Source organism: Orycteropus afer, unplaced genomic scaffold, assembly GCF_000298275.1.
Source record: "Orycteropus afer afer isolate SDZICR_OR568_19922 unplaced genomic scaffold, OryAfe1.0 scaffold00018, whole genome shotgun sequence".
Classification (NCBI taxonomy): domain Eukaryota; kingdom Metazoa; phylum Chordata; class Mammalia; order Tubulidentata; family Orycteropodidae; genus Orycteropus; species Orycteropus afer.
In genome coordinates, this window is record NW_006921605.1 from 5,849,821 (window position 1) to 5,866,082 (window position 16,262).

General features: G+C 55.4%; 1 protein-coding gene across 1 annotated transcript; it reads left to right on the forward strand.

Annotated features, from left to right (window-relative positions):
• The first annotated feature begins 2,854 nt into the window (after positions 1-2,854).
• MXRA7 (matrix remodeling associated 7) lies at positions 2,855-15,339 on the forward strand. The gene is made up of 3 exons (XM_042783529.1): positions 2,855-2,954; positions 7,908-8,001; positions 15,225-15,339. Exons 1-3 carry the CDS (start codon positions 2,855-2,857, stop codon positions 15,337-15,339), a joined length of 309 nt encoding a protein of 102 aa, XP_042639463.1.
• The last annotated feature ends 923 nt before the right edge of the window (positions 15,340-16,262 follow it).

The following is a 16,262-nucleotide window of genomic DNA, read 5'->3' on the forward strand; positions in this document are numbered from 1 at the left end:
TTCCCAGGATGCCCATAGATATACTGGAAGCAGGCCACACCTCTAGGGAAACTCCCTTTCAACAGATTGGCTGCTCAAAACATAATCATCTGATCCCACCATGGGAATAACCACATCACAACAGCTTAAACCACACAGAATTGTGGTCCAGCCAAGTTGACACACAGCTCCAACTATCACAACACCTATGTTTGTCCTGATATCTTCCTTGATGGATTTTATGGGTTTAGGTTTTATGTGCAGATCTTTGACTGCATATATTCATTTTTGTATATGGTTTGAAATATAACCACCATAATTCCACCTGTTGTCAACTTGGCACCTGTACAGATCTTCAATGGGTGGTATCTGTACAGGTCTCCTCCACTGGGTGACTCCAGTCCCCTAGTTCCTGAGTGGTGACCTCACCCCCTTGGCCTAGCAGGCCATTCCTCTCCCTCTTGGGCATGGCAGCCCCATCCCCTCACTGTTGGGCAGCAGCTATGGCTCCATCCCACTGGCCCACACAAGCGAGCAGCCCCACACCCCAGAACCAAGTTGGTGAAGGTCTCACTCTGAAGCCTAGGGGGCTGTGATGGTTCCACCCCCAAAGGCCATGGTCCTACCCTTAACGCTGAGGCAGCTCTGCTTCCGTTTCCTTGGTCTCTTCGCTTCTCTGGATTAATGCTGAAGGCCACCCACTCCACTGGAAAACCCTGCCCAAAAAGCACTCGGCTTTCTTGCTCCCTGGGCCGGCCAACCTGCTACTCCATTTTGTGCTAGTCTCTTTTACCAATTAGTGCCCAAAGGCAACCCACTCTGCCAGGAAGCCGCCTAACCAAAGGCATCAAGCTTTCTCCTGCATGGGCTGGTAAGGCTGTCGCTGTATCATGCCGGTTCCCTTGGCTCTGCTGGTGCTGTCTCTCATGCCGGTCTCTTGCCGTCTGTCCTGCTGTCTGCCATGCCGTATGCTGGGGTCTCTCTGCCAGGGTCTCAGGTCAAGGACACACTACTCCTGTTTGCACATTTTAGGTATCTGTCAGAGCAGCACCCCACTCTCCCGGTACCATATTCTGTTCTGGTTCCCTAGTGCCGCTCTGACAGGAATATACCATAAATGGGATGGCCTTAACAAACAGGAGTTTATTCTCTTACAGTTTGGAGGCTTTAAGTTCAAGCTCTGGTGGCATGGTGTCTAAGGCATTTGACTGCTAACCAGAAGGCTTGCGGTTCAAACCCACCAGCCACTCCTCAGAAGGAAGTTTGACCAATCTACTTCCACAGTGATACCACCTCGGAAACCCAAGGAGGGGTCACTATGAGTCGGATCCGACCTGATGGCAACGCGTGTGATGGCATGCTTCGAGTTGTACGACCATCTCACCCGCCTTTTCTGAGTTGTCCCTCCTCCATGAGCATACTCTCACTGTCCCCTAAGTTTCCTATACACTCTTTTCAGTAGCTATTGTCAGTTTGATCCCGTAGGTGGGTCTTAAAAGAGCAGAGAGCCCAAGGCTGACACTCTTTACTAGTGAAGTTAAACCATCGTTAGTTTTTAAGAAGACTTTGGGAGATGTTTTCAGTTTAAGGTTTAAAGATAATCTCAGAGCAATAGTTTCAGGAGTTCATACAGCCTCACTGGCTCTAGAAAGTCTGGAATCTATGAGAATTTGAAATTCTGTTCTGCATTTCCCCCCTTTTGATGAGGATTCATCTGTAGAATCTTTGATGAAAATGTTCAGGAATGGGAGCTGGCCACATCCAGTTGTAGGCCTTGACTTAAATCTGTCAGCTGGGCCATCCTCTCCACTGTTGGATAGTGCATCCGTATTTGTGCACCCCTCTCTTAAGCCTAGGTCCCTGGGTGACACAAACAGTTTGCACTTGGCTGCTGATCAAAAGGTTGGTGGTTCAAATCGACCCAGCAGCACCACAGAGGAAAGGCCTGGCAACCTGCTTCTGTGAAGATTACAGCTAAGAAAACCCTTACAGAGCTCAGTTACTCTGTAGCCTATGAGGCTGCCATGAGTTGCCTGACTCAGCTACAGTGGGTTTGGTGTTTTGGTTTTCTCTTAAGCCTGCAGTGATTTTTCGTATTTGACCACTGGGCTTCTAAGTCACCCTTCCTTGGCCATGTCTCCCACACCCTTTGACTCCCATAAAGCTAGAGACAATCCAGCAGGTCCCTTCCACCCTCTGACATTCCTGAAGGTTGAAGTCATGCCTTTCTTCCACTGAGCCATCCAGAACATTCCTTCCGGCCATCTGTTTATGGTATCTAAGCACTGGTGAGCATGGGGAAGGAGGTGAGAAAATGGCCACTGGGAGAGTTGAGGAACGAGAATGACGTTAGAGTGAAGATGGAGCCCATTTCCCTGAACACAGCTTTTCTGTGGTGCCCGGCCTGGCCTGGGTCCCAGTGGCCTGTTCGCTTCCTTCTGGCCTTGTTGGGCCCTGTGTTCTACTCGCTGCGGCCGGGGGACAGAGCCCTTGGTCCATTCCAGGTGCTTTCCCCAGCACCCATCTGGTGCAGGTAAAGGAACAGGTGTTCAGAAGTGTGTTTCTTGTCCTATCTTACCCTTGTCATCTTGGCCCAGGTGGCGTTGTGTTTACATGGCAGAGTTCCCCCCGACACCTCCCTTTCACACTCAAACGACAGGTGCTGTGCTGTGAGTGACAGTGGGCATCCCTTCACTGCCCCTTCGCCTCCTCCCCACTCTGCCCACCGCTTCCCCTCATCCCGAAGGTGGTTACCTGTTCCCTGGGCTCCTCTGTGCACCTCTCCTAACATGGGCCCAGCAGTCCATTTGCTTTTATCGAGGGTTCGAACCCCTCAGTGGAAATATCCAAGTATTGACCGTTGCTGACCCTCCCCATGCCTTGGGGACTGACCCCTCTCCTTGTCTTGCAGGAGGAGGAACCGGACCCAGATGGGGAGAGAGCTCTGCCCCAAGAAGGGCCTGAGGAGGAATACGGTGAGTGGGGCCTGCCTGAGGAGGCTTGGTTTGTCTGGCCTGAGAGCCTGGACTGCACTGTGATCCCTTCGGACACGTTCCTTACTAAGGGTGAAGGCCACAGGAGGAGAGGAGTGGGGGGCATTTGGAGAGGGGCTGGCAGCGGAGTCTGCCACAGCCTGGGGATGTCCCGGCCTGCTCTCAGCTAACCCCTGCTTCTCATCGTCTCCTACAGCTATGTCCACTGCCTTTGTACTTCCAGTCTCAACTTTTCTGTGAAAGTGAGTTGTCTCCAGGTACAAGGGACCCTCTTGAGAACAAACTAAACATGTCCTCTGATGTTACCAGCACCCTGACCATCTATCCCAGTGTCCTGGGGCTACCCTGACAAAGAACCACAAAGTAGGGGTCTTAGAATAACAGAAATACGTTGTCTAACAGTCTGGAGGCTGGGAGTCCAAGATCAAGGTGTTGGCCACGTTGATTCCTTCTGAATGCTCTGAGGGAGATTCTGTTCCATGTTTCTGGTGACTTGGCGTCCCTTGGCTTGTAGATCAATGTAGTCTCTGCATCTGTCATCACACAGCCGTCTTCCTCTGCCTCCACACGGCCATCTCCCTCTGTGTCTCCACACGGCCGTCTCCCTCTGTGTCTCCACCTGGCAGTCTTTCTTCTGAGTCTTGTCATCACCTGGCTGTCCTCTCTGTGTCTCCACATGGCCATCTTCCTCTGTCTCACACGACCTGTCTTCCTCTGCCTCACACGGGCTGTCTCCCTCTGTCTCCACACGGCCGTCTCCCTCTGTGTCTCCACACGGCCGTCTCCCTCTGTCTCCACACAGGCCATCCTCCCTCTGTGTCTCCACATAGCTGTCTTCCTCTGTCTCACACAGCCGTCTCCCTCTGTCTCCACCCAGCTGTCTCCCTCTGCCTCCACACAGCCGTCTTCCTCTGTCTCCACATGGCCATCTTTCCTTCTGTCTCTACACAGCCATCTCCTTTGTGTCTCTACATGGCTGTCTTCCCTCTGTGTCTGTTTACCTCTTTTATAAGGATACCATGCAGGTTGACTTAGGATTCCCGCCTCCTCCAGTATGACCTCATGTTAATTTACGACATCTTCAAGGGAAGAGGATCCATTTCCAAGCAAGGTCATGCTCACCAGGGGTCAGGACGGCTGCATGTCTTCTGGTGGACACAGTCCATACGCTGTAGAGCCTGCGGCCTCCCAGCTCCCTTCTCACCACTGTTTGTGCCTTTGGCATTCCTCCCCAAGTCTCGGCCCTATTTTATGGAAACTAGTAGCCTCACAAAGGCTCTCTGGTGGTGCAGTGGTTAATGCATTCCAATGCTAACCGAAAGGTCAGTGGTTCAAACACACCAGCCCCTCTGCGAGAGAAAGATGTAGCAATGTTTTCATAAAGATGAAAACCCTATGGGGCAGTTCTACTGTGTCCTATAGGGTCCCTGTGAGTCAGAATCAACTCCACAGCAGTGGGGTGAGTTTTTTGGTTTAATGTCTTCACAAAGCCTCGGAACAAAGGTCTTTGAGAGGCGACACCTCATTTCTGAGCAGTCCCAGCTGGCTAGTCAGAATGCCCTTGGCCTTCAGAGTCCTGGAGGCTCCCGACAGGAGACGGAAACCGATCAGCCAGAGGCAGTATGTTTGTTCCAACAGTGGTGGAGCAGACACTAGGCAAGGCTTGAGCTGTGTCAGCCACATTTTATTCCTTAAAAACACTAAAGCACATACCACATAGCAAGATGGCCACCCACACCTGTGAAATCTGCGTGGCCGGTTCTTGTGTGCATGTGTGAAATAGTCCAGCTCTTTAAGAAAGTCACGTGGCTGCCACAACTATAATCTGCTGCTGGCAAGAGCATGGAAAGATGGCTGAGGAGTGGGCTGGGCGGCAGGGCTGGGGGGCCAGGCTCTCCCCAAGGCCCGAGCAGGGAGGTTTGCATCAACACAGGCGCTGAGGGAGGGGGAGACTAGTCAGGCAGCAGGCAGCAGGCAGGGTGCTTGACTCAGCCCCCAGCAGGGAGGACCCTTGCTTTCCCAGATCAGCCAGGAGTTGGGGTGCACAAGAACTGTGGCCCTGGAGTCCATCCCTGCCACATGGATCCTGTTAGTGACTCGCGGACCCAGAGGGAGGCCCAAGCCAAGACCCTGGGAAGGGTCTCCTCAGGCCACTCTTCCTGATAACTGCTGTCGGTCCCCACAGGTGACAGTGGTGTCACCAAGCCCTCCCTCCATATCTGAGCTGCTGCTCCTGGATGTTCCACAGCCCCATCTACCTCCTGCCAGGGCGGGTCTGTGGCCCCAGCTGTCCGAGGAGACACCCATGGGCCCGTAGCCATCTTCATGAGGCTAATTGCTTAGTGTGGCTGTTGCGACATTACTTCTCTCATGCATGGATTCATGGAAGCAGGAAGAAGACACCCCCACCCCAGCCCCTACCCCCAAGGGGCTGTCAGATGGAACCCCTGAGGTCTAGCAGGACTGGCACCCCTGTTTATCCTCTGGGACACCCCCTTGATTAAACAGGAGCCTTTACGAGTCACGCATTGCAGGCAGCTAGGAAAAAAGGAAACCCATCAGACCTGCCCCAGAGATTGAAATGCAGAAGGGTACCCAGCTGGCAGATCCCGTGATGATTTTATTTTTTCTAAAGTACAGTGACATGCCTTACCGGGGAGATTTCATTGGTTTTCTGTGCCAGTTGTCTCTCTGAGGTCCAGCTCCTTCTGAGAAGGCCACAATTCTCATAATGCAGACACCAGGGCGCCAGTAACCACACCCCCAGCCCCTCCCGGGTGCAGGCAACAGCTCTGAACAGTGGCCACAGATTGGCACGTCGAGCACCGGTAGCATCCTGTCCAAACCCAAGCTCCTGGTCCCTCGGCCTGGAGGGAATGGCGCTCTCGGGGCCTTGGCACACAGTAGCGGAGCTGGGCCTGCAGGGAAGAGCCAGCTGATGGGGACTGGGTTCCCAGTGAAGGCCAGGGACGAAACTATCCCTGCTCCAGGCCCCCAGGGCTCCCAGCTCAGGGTGAGGGAAAGTCTCACCATGGCTGCCAGCCACTCATCCAGCCCCACCCATCCTCTCTGGTTCAATGTCCTGTCTCTTGGGTCCCCCGCCCCTAAGCCCCTGCCGCCTCTGCTAGTCCTCAGACCTTCAGGCAGGCTCCCTCCCCTTTGCTTGGATGGAAACCCCAGGCACTGCAGCCTCACCTTCTGTGAAGCCTGTAAAGCGTCCCTCCCACACACACCCCATTTTAACTTCCTCGAAGCCCCTCCCCTCCTCCTCTCCTCTCTGCCTCCTACAGGGGCCAACTGGCAGGCTGTGCGTTGCGCTTGCGGGTTCGCTTACGGGATGTTCTTTCACTGCTGCAGGCCCAGCGCCTGAACAGGGCTCCGTAAAAATCAGCCCTCGGACAAGTAGTAGAAGCCCTGGTGGCGTGGTGGTTAAGCACTCGGCCGCTAACTGAAAGGTCGACGGTTTGAACCCGTCAGCCACTTTGCAGGAGAAAGATGTAACTGTCTGCTTCCACAAAGATTACAGGCTTGGAAACCCTATGGGGCAGTTCTACTCTGTCCTATAGAGTTGCCTTGGGAAATGAATGTGCAGAGTGAGCAACAGGCCAGCTTCTCCTTCTAAGCAAAGGCCTGCTGAACAAGAAACAAAACACCCACAATGCAGTGTCTGCGTCCCAAGTTTACAGCCAGAACTTACTTCCGCTTGGCTCAGAGGAAAGCCACCTGAGAGGCTGTAGCCTGTCCCTCCCTGGAGCCCACCTGCCTCTCTGATGCCTTCAGAGAACAGGTGGCCGGCTTTGCCTGCAGTCTGACAGGACATGGAGGTATCTGAGACCCCTGGCGCTGGCGTGATAAACAGGCAAAAGCTCTAGAACAGCATCTGTGGGGCCAGTGGTTTGCTGGTCCTTTATACTTTAGTGGAACTCGCATGAGACGAACCAGTCTACCCTCGGTCCCCAGGGCCAGTGGAAGCCTCACGTGAGGGTACTGCTTCCATGGCCGGAGAATTCCCTCCATCAGCTCCTGCCAAGCGAAGCCTTTAGGGTCGGCTCTGCTCAGTTCCGCCCCAGCCCTTGCCCTGTGAGCTCGCTGCTCTGCACCCGGCACGCATCCTCACCCCCTTGCCCTCCTGTCCTAGCCCGTGTGCCCCCCACAGCCCCCACTGTTGGAGGCAGCTGTGGGCTGGCTTCAGGGACCCGCAGATCCAGGAGGCGTCTTTGGTAGCACTAAGCGCATTTGATGACTGCCTTTAACCTGACCAGCAACCCCCAGGGGCTCCCACCCTGTTGTGGGCTGGGTCTATTTTAAATTTTATTTTCTGATTTCTAATAAGTGTGTGTGTGTCTGTGTGTGTAGTGGAGGCATGGGCCTGGCTGACATTACACCTCTGGTATCAGATGAGTGGGATTCTGGATTTCTGGACGGCTGGGCACACCTGCCCAAGGGGAAATGGAGGGGCTCTTGAGTGTGTGGCCCCACCTGTCTGTTTCACACCACCTTCTGGACCTGGGAGAGGCGGAGAACCGGCCCCCACATGCCTGCTTCTGGAGATAAGTCTCCCAGGCGGCTGCGGTTGAATTAGCTTAGCCGGATGGCTGCTAAGAGGCCTCCACTGCGGCTAGGTGGCGGGGTGCCATCACCGGGCAGGCGGCAGACAGTACGCGAACAGGGACTACTTTCTCCCTGGGCGTCTCATTTCCTCGGTGTGCTTCCACTGGAGACGCAGGACGACTTCATGGGAGGGGAGCCAGGTGCAGCGACGGAGAGATGGCTGCTCTGAGGCCTGGGGCCCTGCGTGGGGACTTGCGTGCCTCGCTTTGAAGGGGGCGGGCTCTCTGACCCACCCAGTGCTTCTCTTGTAATTCATCCAGGGGAAGGGGACCTGGGACTTGTGGGCGGGGCCCTGAATCCACACCTCCACTTTGCTCTCCACAGGAGAGGAGACCTTCTTCAAATACAGCCCTGGGAAGCTGCGAGGGAACCAGTACACGCAGATGATGACCAAAGAGGAGCTGGAGGAGGAGCAAAGGTAGGCTGCCCTGTCCTGGGCACTGACCAGCCTTAAGTCTCCAAGGAACCACCCCTTCGAGTAGGAGCCGCTGCTGGAGGCGGGGCTCCCACGAGCCACGCCCACTGGCCCAGCCCTCCAGTTAGATTTGGCGTTCTTTCCTGTCCCGTAATCTTCAGCCAAAAGAAACCCTGGTGGTGCAGTGGAAGTGCTGGGCTGCTAACCAAAAGGTCGGTGGTTCACACCCACCAGGCGCACGTTGGGAGAAAGAGGAGGCAGTCCGCTTCTGTGAAGATGTACAGCCATGGAAACCCTATGGGGCAGTTCCACTCTGTCCTGCAGGGGAGTGTGGTTTGGTTTCATAGAGTTGTTATGAGTGGGAATCGACTTGTCACACGTAACCACCGCCGCCACCTCTAGCCCAGTGTCCCTGGGTCCCTCTAGAGCCAGTGTGGGCAGGAGGCAGCTTGTGGTAGGAGGGGAGGGGACAGGACCTTCCTCGCATTCACCCCACCCCAAGGCAGCCCTTCCCCCTCCCCTAAAAAAAAAAAAAAGCGAGATGCCAGGGAAGAGCCTGGAAGAGATCCAGCTGTTCACTTAGGAGCGGAGCTCGTGACAAAGCCGATTTATCACAGGACAAAGCGGGGTTCTCGGTGTTCAGCCGGCCGGCAGCCTCCCCGCACCCACGCCCGCCCGCGGGTGATTTTTTCCCTGTTCTGCTCCGTGGAGCTCAGACGGCTGCAGCTGCTCAGCTTCTGGCTTGTGGAATTGGGCTATTTCCGCGCCACCCCCAGCTCCCTGAAGGCTTCCCTCAGCATTTTCTCTCCAGGCCATCCTGCGAGGGAACATTCGGGAAGCAAGGCGGCAGGAGACGGTGGGTGTGTGGCCTGTGCACACAGCCTGGCGGGCTTCTGGGTGAGGGAAGAGGCTAAGCGGTTTGTTTTCTGGGCCCTGGCAACCTGGAGGTTGCCCCAACACTGGAAGGAAGGTTTATTCATTTAGCAACACAGAACCAGATCCCTCAAGAGGCAGGAAGTCTGGCCCTGAGAATCCATTTTCCTCTCCTGGGAGTGTCATCAGCTTCTTCCACCCTCCCCAGGGGGGTTCCTCTCCAAGGCGCAGACAGAAACCTCCCCGGCTCCGCTGTGAGCCCATCCCCACCGGGGTCCTGCCCAGCTGCCTCTGGGGTGACCCATCTGCTGCCTTTGTGTTCCAGGATTGAGCTGACCTCTGACCTCACTTCCCTGTAGCAAGTTCCTTAGGTCCTGAGCCACCAAAACCCTTGCAAATCCTTTTGGTAAGGAGATTGGTTTCTTAGACTAGCCTCCCTCATACCGTGCTAATGTGTCCGTCTCCCCCCCCCCTCCCCACCGCTGACTTGGTCTAAACTCCTCTCCCCCACCCCCTCCATCACCAATTAATACCCCTGTGTCCCACCTGAGCCCCGGCTCATTCTTCTCAAGCAAAGGGCCCCTGCAGAATAGGCCCCTGTTCTGGGGGCTGGGGTAGTCGAGGGCCTGACAGGCCTACAGGGCTGGCCGATGGGGGTGCTGCTGCCTGCCGTTCCTGGGACTTAGGGGGCCGCCCAGTGTAGGTGGCGTTGCCCTGCAGCCCAACCATGCAGCTGACACCGCTTTAGTCTTACTGCGGCTTATTAAGCAGGGCAGGGCCGGAACCCTGAGAGCCACCTGTGCTCCGGAGCTGTGACTCCAAGGGCGTGCAAACTAGAGCCGAGGGCCAAGTCAGGCCTGTTTCCCTAAGTCCAGACTTTACTCGTTTTCCTGTTATCTATGGCTGTGTTTGCTCCACAACCACCGTGACAGCAGTTGTCACGGAGCCTGGGGGGCTCACAGAGCCTAGAATATTTACTGTCGGCTCTCACTGGAAACGTTTGCAGGGTTGGACGTGCTGCCCTCTCCCGGGTCCCTGGAGACCTTGGCCTTGTTCTGTGCGGTCTGGGGGATGTACATTGTGCATCTGGAAGGAACAGCCAAAGGAGAGAGAGACCAGTCGGTGGACTGGGATCAGATGCCACCATTTCCTGTGTTCAGAGCTTGGCAAAGGGCAGGGGACAGTCCCTTTCAAGAGCAGAGTCTCTGTCGCCCAAGACAGCCTTTGCCTGCTGGGCCCCCAGGGTCTCTGAATCTCCAGTTTACGCTTTGCGCTTCTCCTGGATGGCAGAGGTGCCCGAGGTGCTGCTCTGGGGGTGAATGAGGCGCCCCTGACTCCTCGTCTGCAGTTATTACTGACGTGCCCTGGGCTGAGAAAGGGGGTCAGGTGGACTTCCTATCCCTTGAGCACGGTCCTCATGGTGTGGCAGCAGGAGTTTGTGTCCATTTCATTTCCACCAACCCAGCATGCTCCACGCAGCTCTCTGACACGTGTCTGTGACCTTGACATCTGCTTGCTCCCTCCCACCCTGCATGTGGTCGGCCCAGCGCAGCCCGCCATGGTGCCACCCAGCTCCGTGGCTGCTTTTGTCCCTCGCGTGGTGGTGCTTGGGGTTGCAGAGGCTGGTAGGTCTGGCTTGGTCTGGTCCTCTACGGCACAATAGTTCCCAGGGGGACAGGGGCGCTGGCAGGTGTTAGGACCACCCTGTCACCGTCGATCTGAAACATCACCTCTCCTTGGCCTGCTGCATTCTTCCCTGACCAGATGCTCTGGGCCTATCTGTGACTGCTTCTCCGGCCCGCAGGATCCTCCAGGAAGCTGCACACTCATTGACCCGCCAAGGCCGCAAGGCCCCCATCTCCCCGTGTATCAGCTGGCCAGCATCATGGCCAGAACCCGAGCCTTAGATGTCACTTCTTCCTTTATATGGTCGAGCGTGCCAGTGTCTGGAATGTCAGCTGCTTTCCCAGAAGCCTCCCTGCCCAAGTTTGCAGGCGATCAGGACCAGCACTGACAGCAAGAAAGTCTCATTACTTCTCCACGATGTCACTGGTCATTCTCGCCCTCGGAACCGAGGGACAGAAGGTGGTCAGGTTTGCAAAGCTAGAGGCTGCTGCAAAGTCCAAATGGAGCCCTCTCTGCCCCCCTCCGTTCCCCACCGCTCCCTTCCTTGGCAGACGCAGCTTCACCAGCATCGGTGGGGCCCCTTGGAGGGTCCTTGGGTGTCCACTGCAGCTGCTCCAGGAGATGCCAGCCCAGCTCAGAGCGTGGCCGCAGCCTCGTGATGTGTCCCTGCCCCACCCCAAGCTGGTGTGTCTGGCAAGGCTCGGCTGGGAGAAAAGCAGGGCTGTCCACCCCTCTCCTCGTATGCTCCCCTCCTTGTACGCAGCACTTCCTCTCACCAGCTGGCCCAGAGGAAAATGGAACCCAGGCCATAGATCAGGCTGGCACTGATGAGATGGGGACCTGCAGGCCCGACGCCCATTTTGAAGGGACTGTCTTGACTTTCCTGGGAATGGAAATGACTCTCGCCGACAGGGGTTTATGTACTGTAACTCCTGTGGGTCTCGGGCTGGCAAGAGGAGTTAGAGAGCCACAGGGTGAGGACGCTATCTGGGTTCTGTCCATCAGGGGGACCAGGACAGGCTGTGTTTCTAGCACCGGTGAGAAATGCACGCTTACTCTGATGCTCCAGGAGAGGGCGCCAGAGGACAGGTCCAGATGACTGTGTGCTCTCATTGCCTTTGGTCCTTTCTAAGATGTGGGCACCCTGCAGGCCTCATCCCAGGAGCACGCACCCCAGGGTGCCAGTATCCACGGAGGGGGGCAAACCACAGCCAACAGGACTAGGAGCTGAGCTGGGGTAACAGAAACATCCCCAGCGCAATAACACAAACTTCAGAAATGCCCAGGAGAGGAACTGCCTGCCAGCCTTAAATGCCTCACCGACCCGAGTGCAGGTCGGTGGGCTGTTGAGGGGCCCTGCCGGGGCGGGGGGGCGCTTGCCAGCTCTGTGGCCAGGTTTGTGGAACAGACTAACCGCCTGCAAGAGATGAGGAGCAAAGTGCCCTGCGCAGGAAAACGTCCCTCAGGCGTGGCCTCTGCGACTCCAAGCCTCCACCTCCCTCACCCTGTGTCCTTCCTCTTCTCCCGTGGTACCCGAAAGACGGAACGCGTGTAAGTTAGCTTTCTCTCCTGTTTCTCTTTACAGAACCGAAGAATAATGGCGTTTTCCCTAGCCTCCTCTAAAGCCTTTTCCTGTTGCATCCTAAAAGCTTGGGCGAGGAGGCGGAGCCCCAGAGAGGAGCCCCCCAGGCAGCTCCAGGGGGCGTGTCTTGCCGCCATACGCTGCAGAGATGGAGCCCCGCCCCAGCCGGGACCTTCCCATTGGCTAATTTAAAAAAAAAAAAAATTCACCGCAGTGGAGTCGGATCCCACTCATAGCGACCCCTCCTTGGGTTTCGGAGGCGGTATCACTACAGAAGTAGATTGCCCAGTCTTCCTTCCAAATGCCTTTGGCCCTTAGAGGGGAACGTCTTACGTGGATCCCTTTGCGAAGGTGAAGGGTTTTGAGAGTTTTATCTCAGACCTTAGACTTAGATTTTTTTTTTAACCACATAATCTTGCTCTGCACGCACCCTCTTTCTCTCTCTCTCTCTCTCTCTCTCTCTCTCTCTCTCACACACACACACCTTAAACCAGTTGCCGTCAGAGCTCTGCTCCAACTCCCGGCGGCCCCGTGTATGTCATTAGATGGCCAGGCCTTTCTTCCGAGGTGGTAGACTTAACTTCCAACCTCTCAGCGAGCAGCTGAGCCCGTTCACCGGCTCCACCACCCAGGGACTCCCTTCACCTTGAGTATCACCAATTTCCACAACTTTGATGTTTTAAAATCCGAATACAATTTTATTCCAACCCTTCCCCCACTTTCTGTGACAGACAAATGAGGTAGAGCTTGGCTGGCCCGCTGACTCAGGAGTGGTCCCCCTCCTCCTTTCCCATAGGGGCTCACGTGGTCCCACGTGCCTCCTCCTTTCGGGCTGGCTCAGCTGTAGGGCATGAGAGATGCCCCTGATCACTGGGCAGCAAAGAGCAGGGCCGGTCTGGACTTCAACCGTTGCCCCTATTTCTCTGCTAAAAGGCCTTTCTGCTCGATTCTCACCAGCTCAGCCCAGTCCCCCCCCTGACTCTGCCCACCACCCACCCCACTGCCATTGAGTCGATTCTGGCTCCTAGTGACCCTACAGGATAGGGTAGAATTGCCTCATAAGGTGTCCAAGGCTGTAAATCTTGACTGAGCAAACTGCCTCGTCTTTCTTCTACGGAGCGGCTAGTGGGTTCGAACTGCCGACCTTTTCGTTAGCAGCCAAATGTTTTAACCACTGTGCCACCAGAGCTCCTTCCTAACGCTGGCAGAAGCAATAATAGTGTTAACTTAAAATCGGTGTCTTGACTTAAGCCTTTCCCTACAAGGCTTCATAGACAAGCTGGAATTTGCTGGATAATCACATCAGCCCAGCTAGTCTCCTGGAATTTTATATGTGACATCATTTATATCAAACTAATGAGTGGTTCCTAGAATTGCTGGTAAGCAGTACATTAATCTATAGAGATTTTTTTTTTCCATTTAATGGAAGGCCAGGAAATGTCCAGTGTCAGCCCCTAGGGCGTGTGACATTCCCAGTGACCTCTGGGCCTAATACCTTAGTGAAGTTCAGGGACTTGGGGCAAAACAGCCGGCCACAGAGTCAGCGCCTTTGACATAGAGCCACATGACCAACAGAAGACACACTCTTGTGACCACATGTATCCCCAAATAGCAACATCAATATCCGTGCCCAGGCTGGGTCTGACCTGCTACCATACGTAGGTGACTCCTCCAGGGATGGTCATCTAGGTTTCTTGCAGGCACCCAGTCTTAGTGGCTCCTGATCCTGACGGCTGGGGTCTGTACGTCCGGCCTCGTTCAGTCCAATAAACTCTGAGCAGAGGGTCTCGGTTACTGTGTGTTTCTTCAGTTCCACTTTGTAAATTAAAAAAATATATATGTTTGAACCCATTCCAATTTGAGCTCTCCTTCCACTCACCAGTGAAGGCTGAAATCATGTGCCCACTCTGCCACAGCTGTCCAAAGCGTGGGATCACGTGCGTGCCCCGAGGGAGAGCACAGCTGGGTGGCGGCTCCATCCAAGGTGCTCAGCACCCATCTCTTGCCTCCCAGCATCCTCTGGGGCAGGGTCCCCCCTTGCAGGCTGCCCCTTCTCCAGACAGGAAAACTGGCTGTAGAGACTGTCCCCAGAGGGACAGAGACACTGGAGTTAGGACCTGAGTGTCCCCACTTCTGAATGCTGCTCTAGTCAGCAAACCAGCCTTTGTTCTGAATGAAAGTTGGGTGGCTAGGGAAGCAAGGGTCCTAGCAGAAGGAGTATGTTGGGGAAAAGCCAGACTTTGAGACGGCACTGGGGATGTCAGCCCGGAAGCTGCATCAAAGTCCTGCACTCTGGTGACCTGAAGTGATGAGAGTTCGGTCGACGGATGGGCTGAAATTCTCTGAGGGTGGCCTGTGCCCAGTGGTGGGGTGGAAACTGCAAGACTGAGACCCAACCAGGATGCACAGCCCAGCCGGGCAGACACGTGCAGGCCCCGACTGGCCCAAACAAGGACCGTACTGTTCCCTGGTCTGTGCCTAGATTTTCGCCCCACCCGTCCATGTTTGTGTTCAGGGGGGACTTGTCCTGTGCTGGTCACGTGGCTGTGGGCGAGACTCAGGGAGAGGACAGAGTCTTGCCCCCAGCCTCAGCCTGTGTGGGGAAGCCTTCAGGTCAGGCCTCAGCCTGGCCCATTAGCTGGTGAGACGTGTCTGCAGATCAGGCAAGGGTGTCCCTTCCTGAAGCCCCACGGCTGGCTTTCCGCCTGTCCGTACCCTTGGCCAAGCACCCTTGCATACACACCTGGGTCTTCCCTCCTTGCCAGCGGAGGTCTTCTCCCTTTTTAAACAAGGTGAAAAACAGCACTGTTGCCAACATACTCCTTCATTGGATCTCAGGCCACTGAGTGGAACATATGTCATGGCGGTAGACATTAACATGAGACTTAAAGGGAACATGAGTGAAACTCTGGGGTCCCCAAACCTCCGAGGTAAACTGAGACTTAGAGCCTCTCAGAAGACGAGTTTGTTAGACAAACCATCTCCTGAGTTTCGAGTAGGCCTTGTTTTATTGCTATTCCTTGTTGTTTAATTTTCGTTTTCTGCTTGATGAGAAAAGCAAACGTAGCCACAAGGGAGACGGGAAACCCCAGGTGTCTCCCCACCTGGGTCAGGAGCATCTCTCTCTGTCCTTTCTCCTTGACAGAGTCCAGAAGGAACAGCTGGACGCTATCTTCAAGCTCATGAAGGACAACAAGGAGACGTTCGGGGAGATGTCCGACGGGGACGTGCGGGAGCAGCTCAGGCTCTATGACATGTAGGCCAGCCGCCGCGCCCCACACAGCCGCCAGCGCCGCCCAGCCGGATGTGCACGACACTGCGCCGTGACTGCCCCAACCCTTGGCCCGCGTGTTACTTCTAGACTTTCGTAGGCTTGTTTCATATGCGCGTGTGTAGAGGCAGGTTATCCACGCACGTGCTGGAGTTGTTTAATGACTGATTCTCTGGGAACGGGACTGTTTGCTGCAGAGGAGAGAGTCCCCTTCCTCTGGCTCCTGTCAGCTGGGGAGGGTCCTGCTGTCACAGAGAAGTCCCCTGGGGCTGGCTTCACAGCAGAATGAAGGGCAGGCAGCAGCCGGGGGGCTGCCTTGATGGCATGGAATGAATTCCAGGGTCCTGTGGGAAAGACAAGTGCCAGGTCCTGGTGCATGAGGGTCCAGCCTAACACGCCTGCTTATGCTGTCTTAGGGTTTCTAGAAGCTTCTGTGACTGTCAGGAAGCAAATGGTAGGAGAGCATTCTTGTAGCAAAAAAGTCTAATCCAAAGACTCCCTTTTCATCCCAGAACCAAACAGTGGTGTCAGAGGCAGGACCCTCTCAGGGCTTCTCTCATCGGAGGACGAGACTGACCTTGCAAATAGTTAAAGCCAGCCAGAGCTGTTATAATGCACTTGGAAGAACTCGGCCGGACACCGGAGAGAAGCAACGCCAGGCAGGCAGGGTGTGTGCTCCGTGCCGCCAGAGCGAGCCCGTGTGGCAAAGTAGAACTGCCTGTAGGGTTTCCTAGGCTGTGACCTTTATGGGAGGAGCCCTGGTGAGCCAGTGTTTAAAGCCCTCAGCTGCCAACCCAGAGGTGGGTGGTTCGAATCCACCAAGCCGTCCTCAGGAGCAAAGTTGTGGCCAACTGCCTCTGTGAAGATGACTGCCTCGGCAGCTCTATGGGGCAGTTCTCTGTCTGTAGGGTC

What these genes read in the sequence shown, in the direction of transcription:
- MXRA7 (XM_042783529.1), top strand. Translation starts at nt 2,855, where the DNA reads ATGCCTTGGGGACTGACCCCTCTCCTTGTCTTGCAGGAGGAGGAACCG. An exon ending in AGGGCCTGAGGAGGAATACG is followed by an intron (nt 2,955 to 7,907) that starts GTGAGTGGGGCC and finishes TGCTCTCCACAG; the next exon opens with GAGAGGAGACCTTCTTCAAA. An exon ending in GAGCTGGAGGAGGAGCAAAG is followed by an intron (nt 8,002 to 15,224) that starts GTAGGCTGCCCT and finishes TCTCCTTGACAG; the next exon opens with AGTCCAGAAGGAACAGCTGG.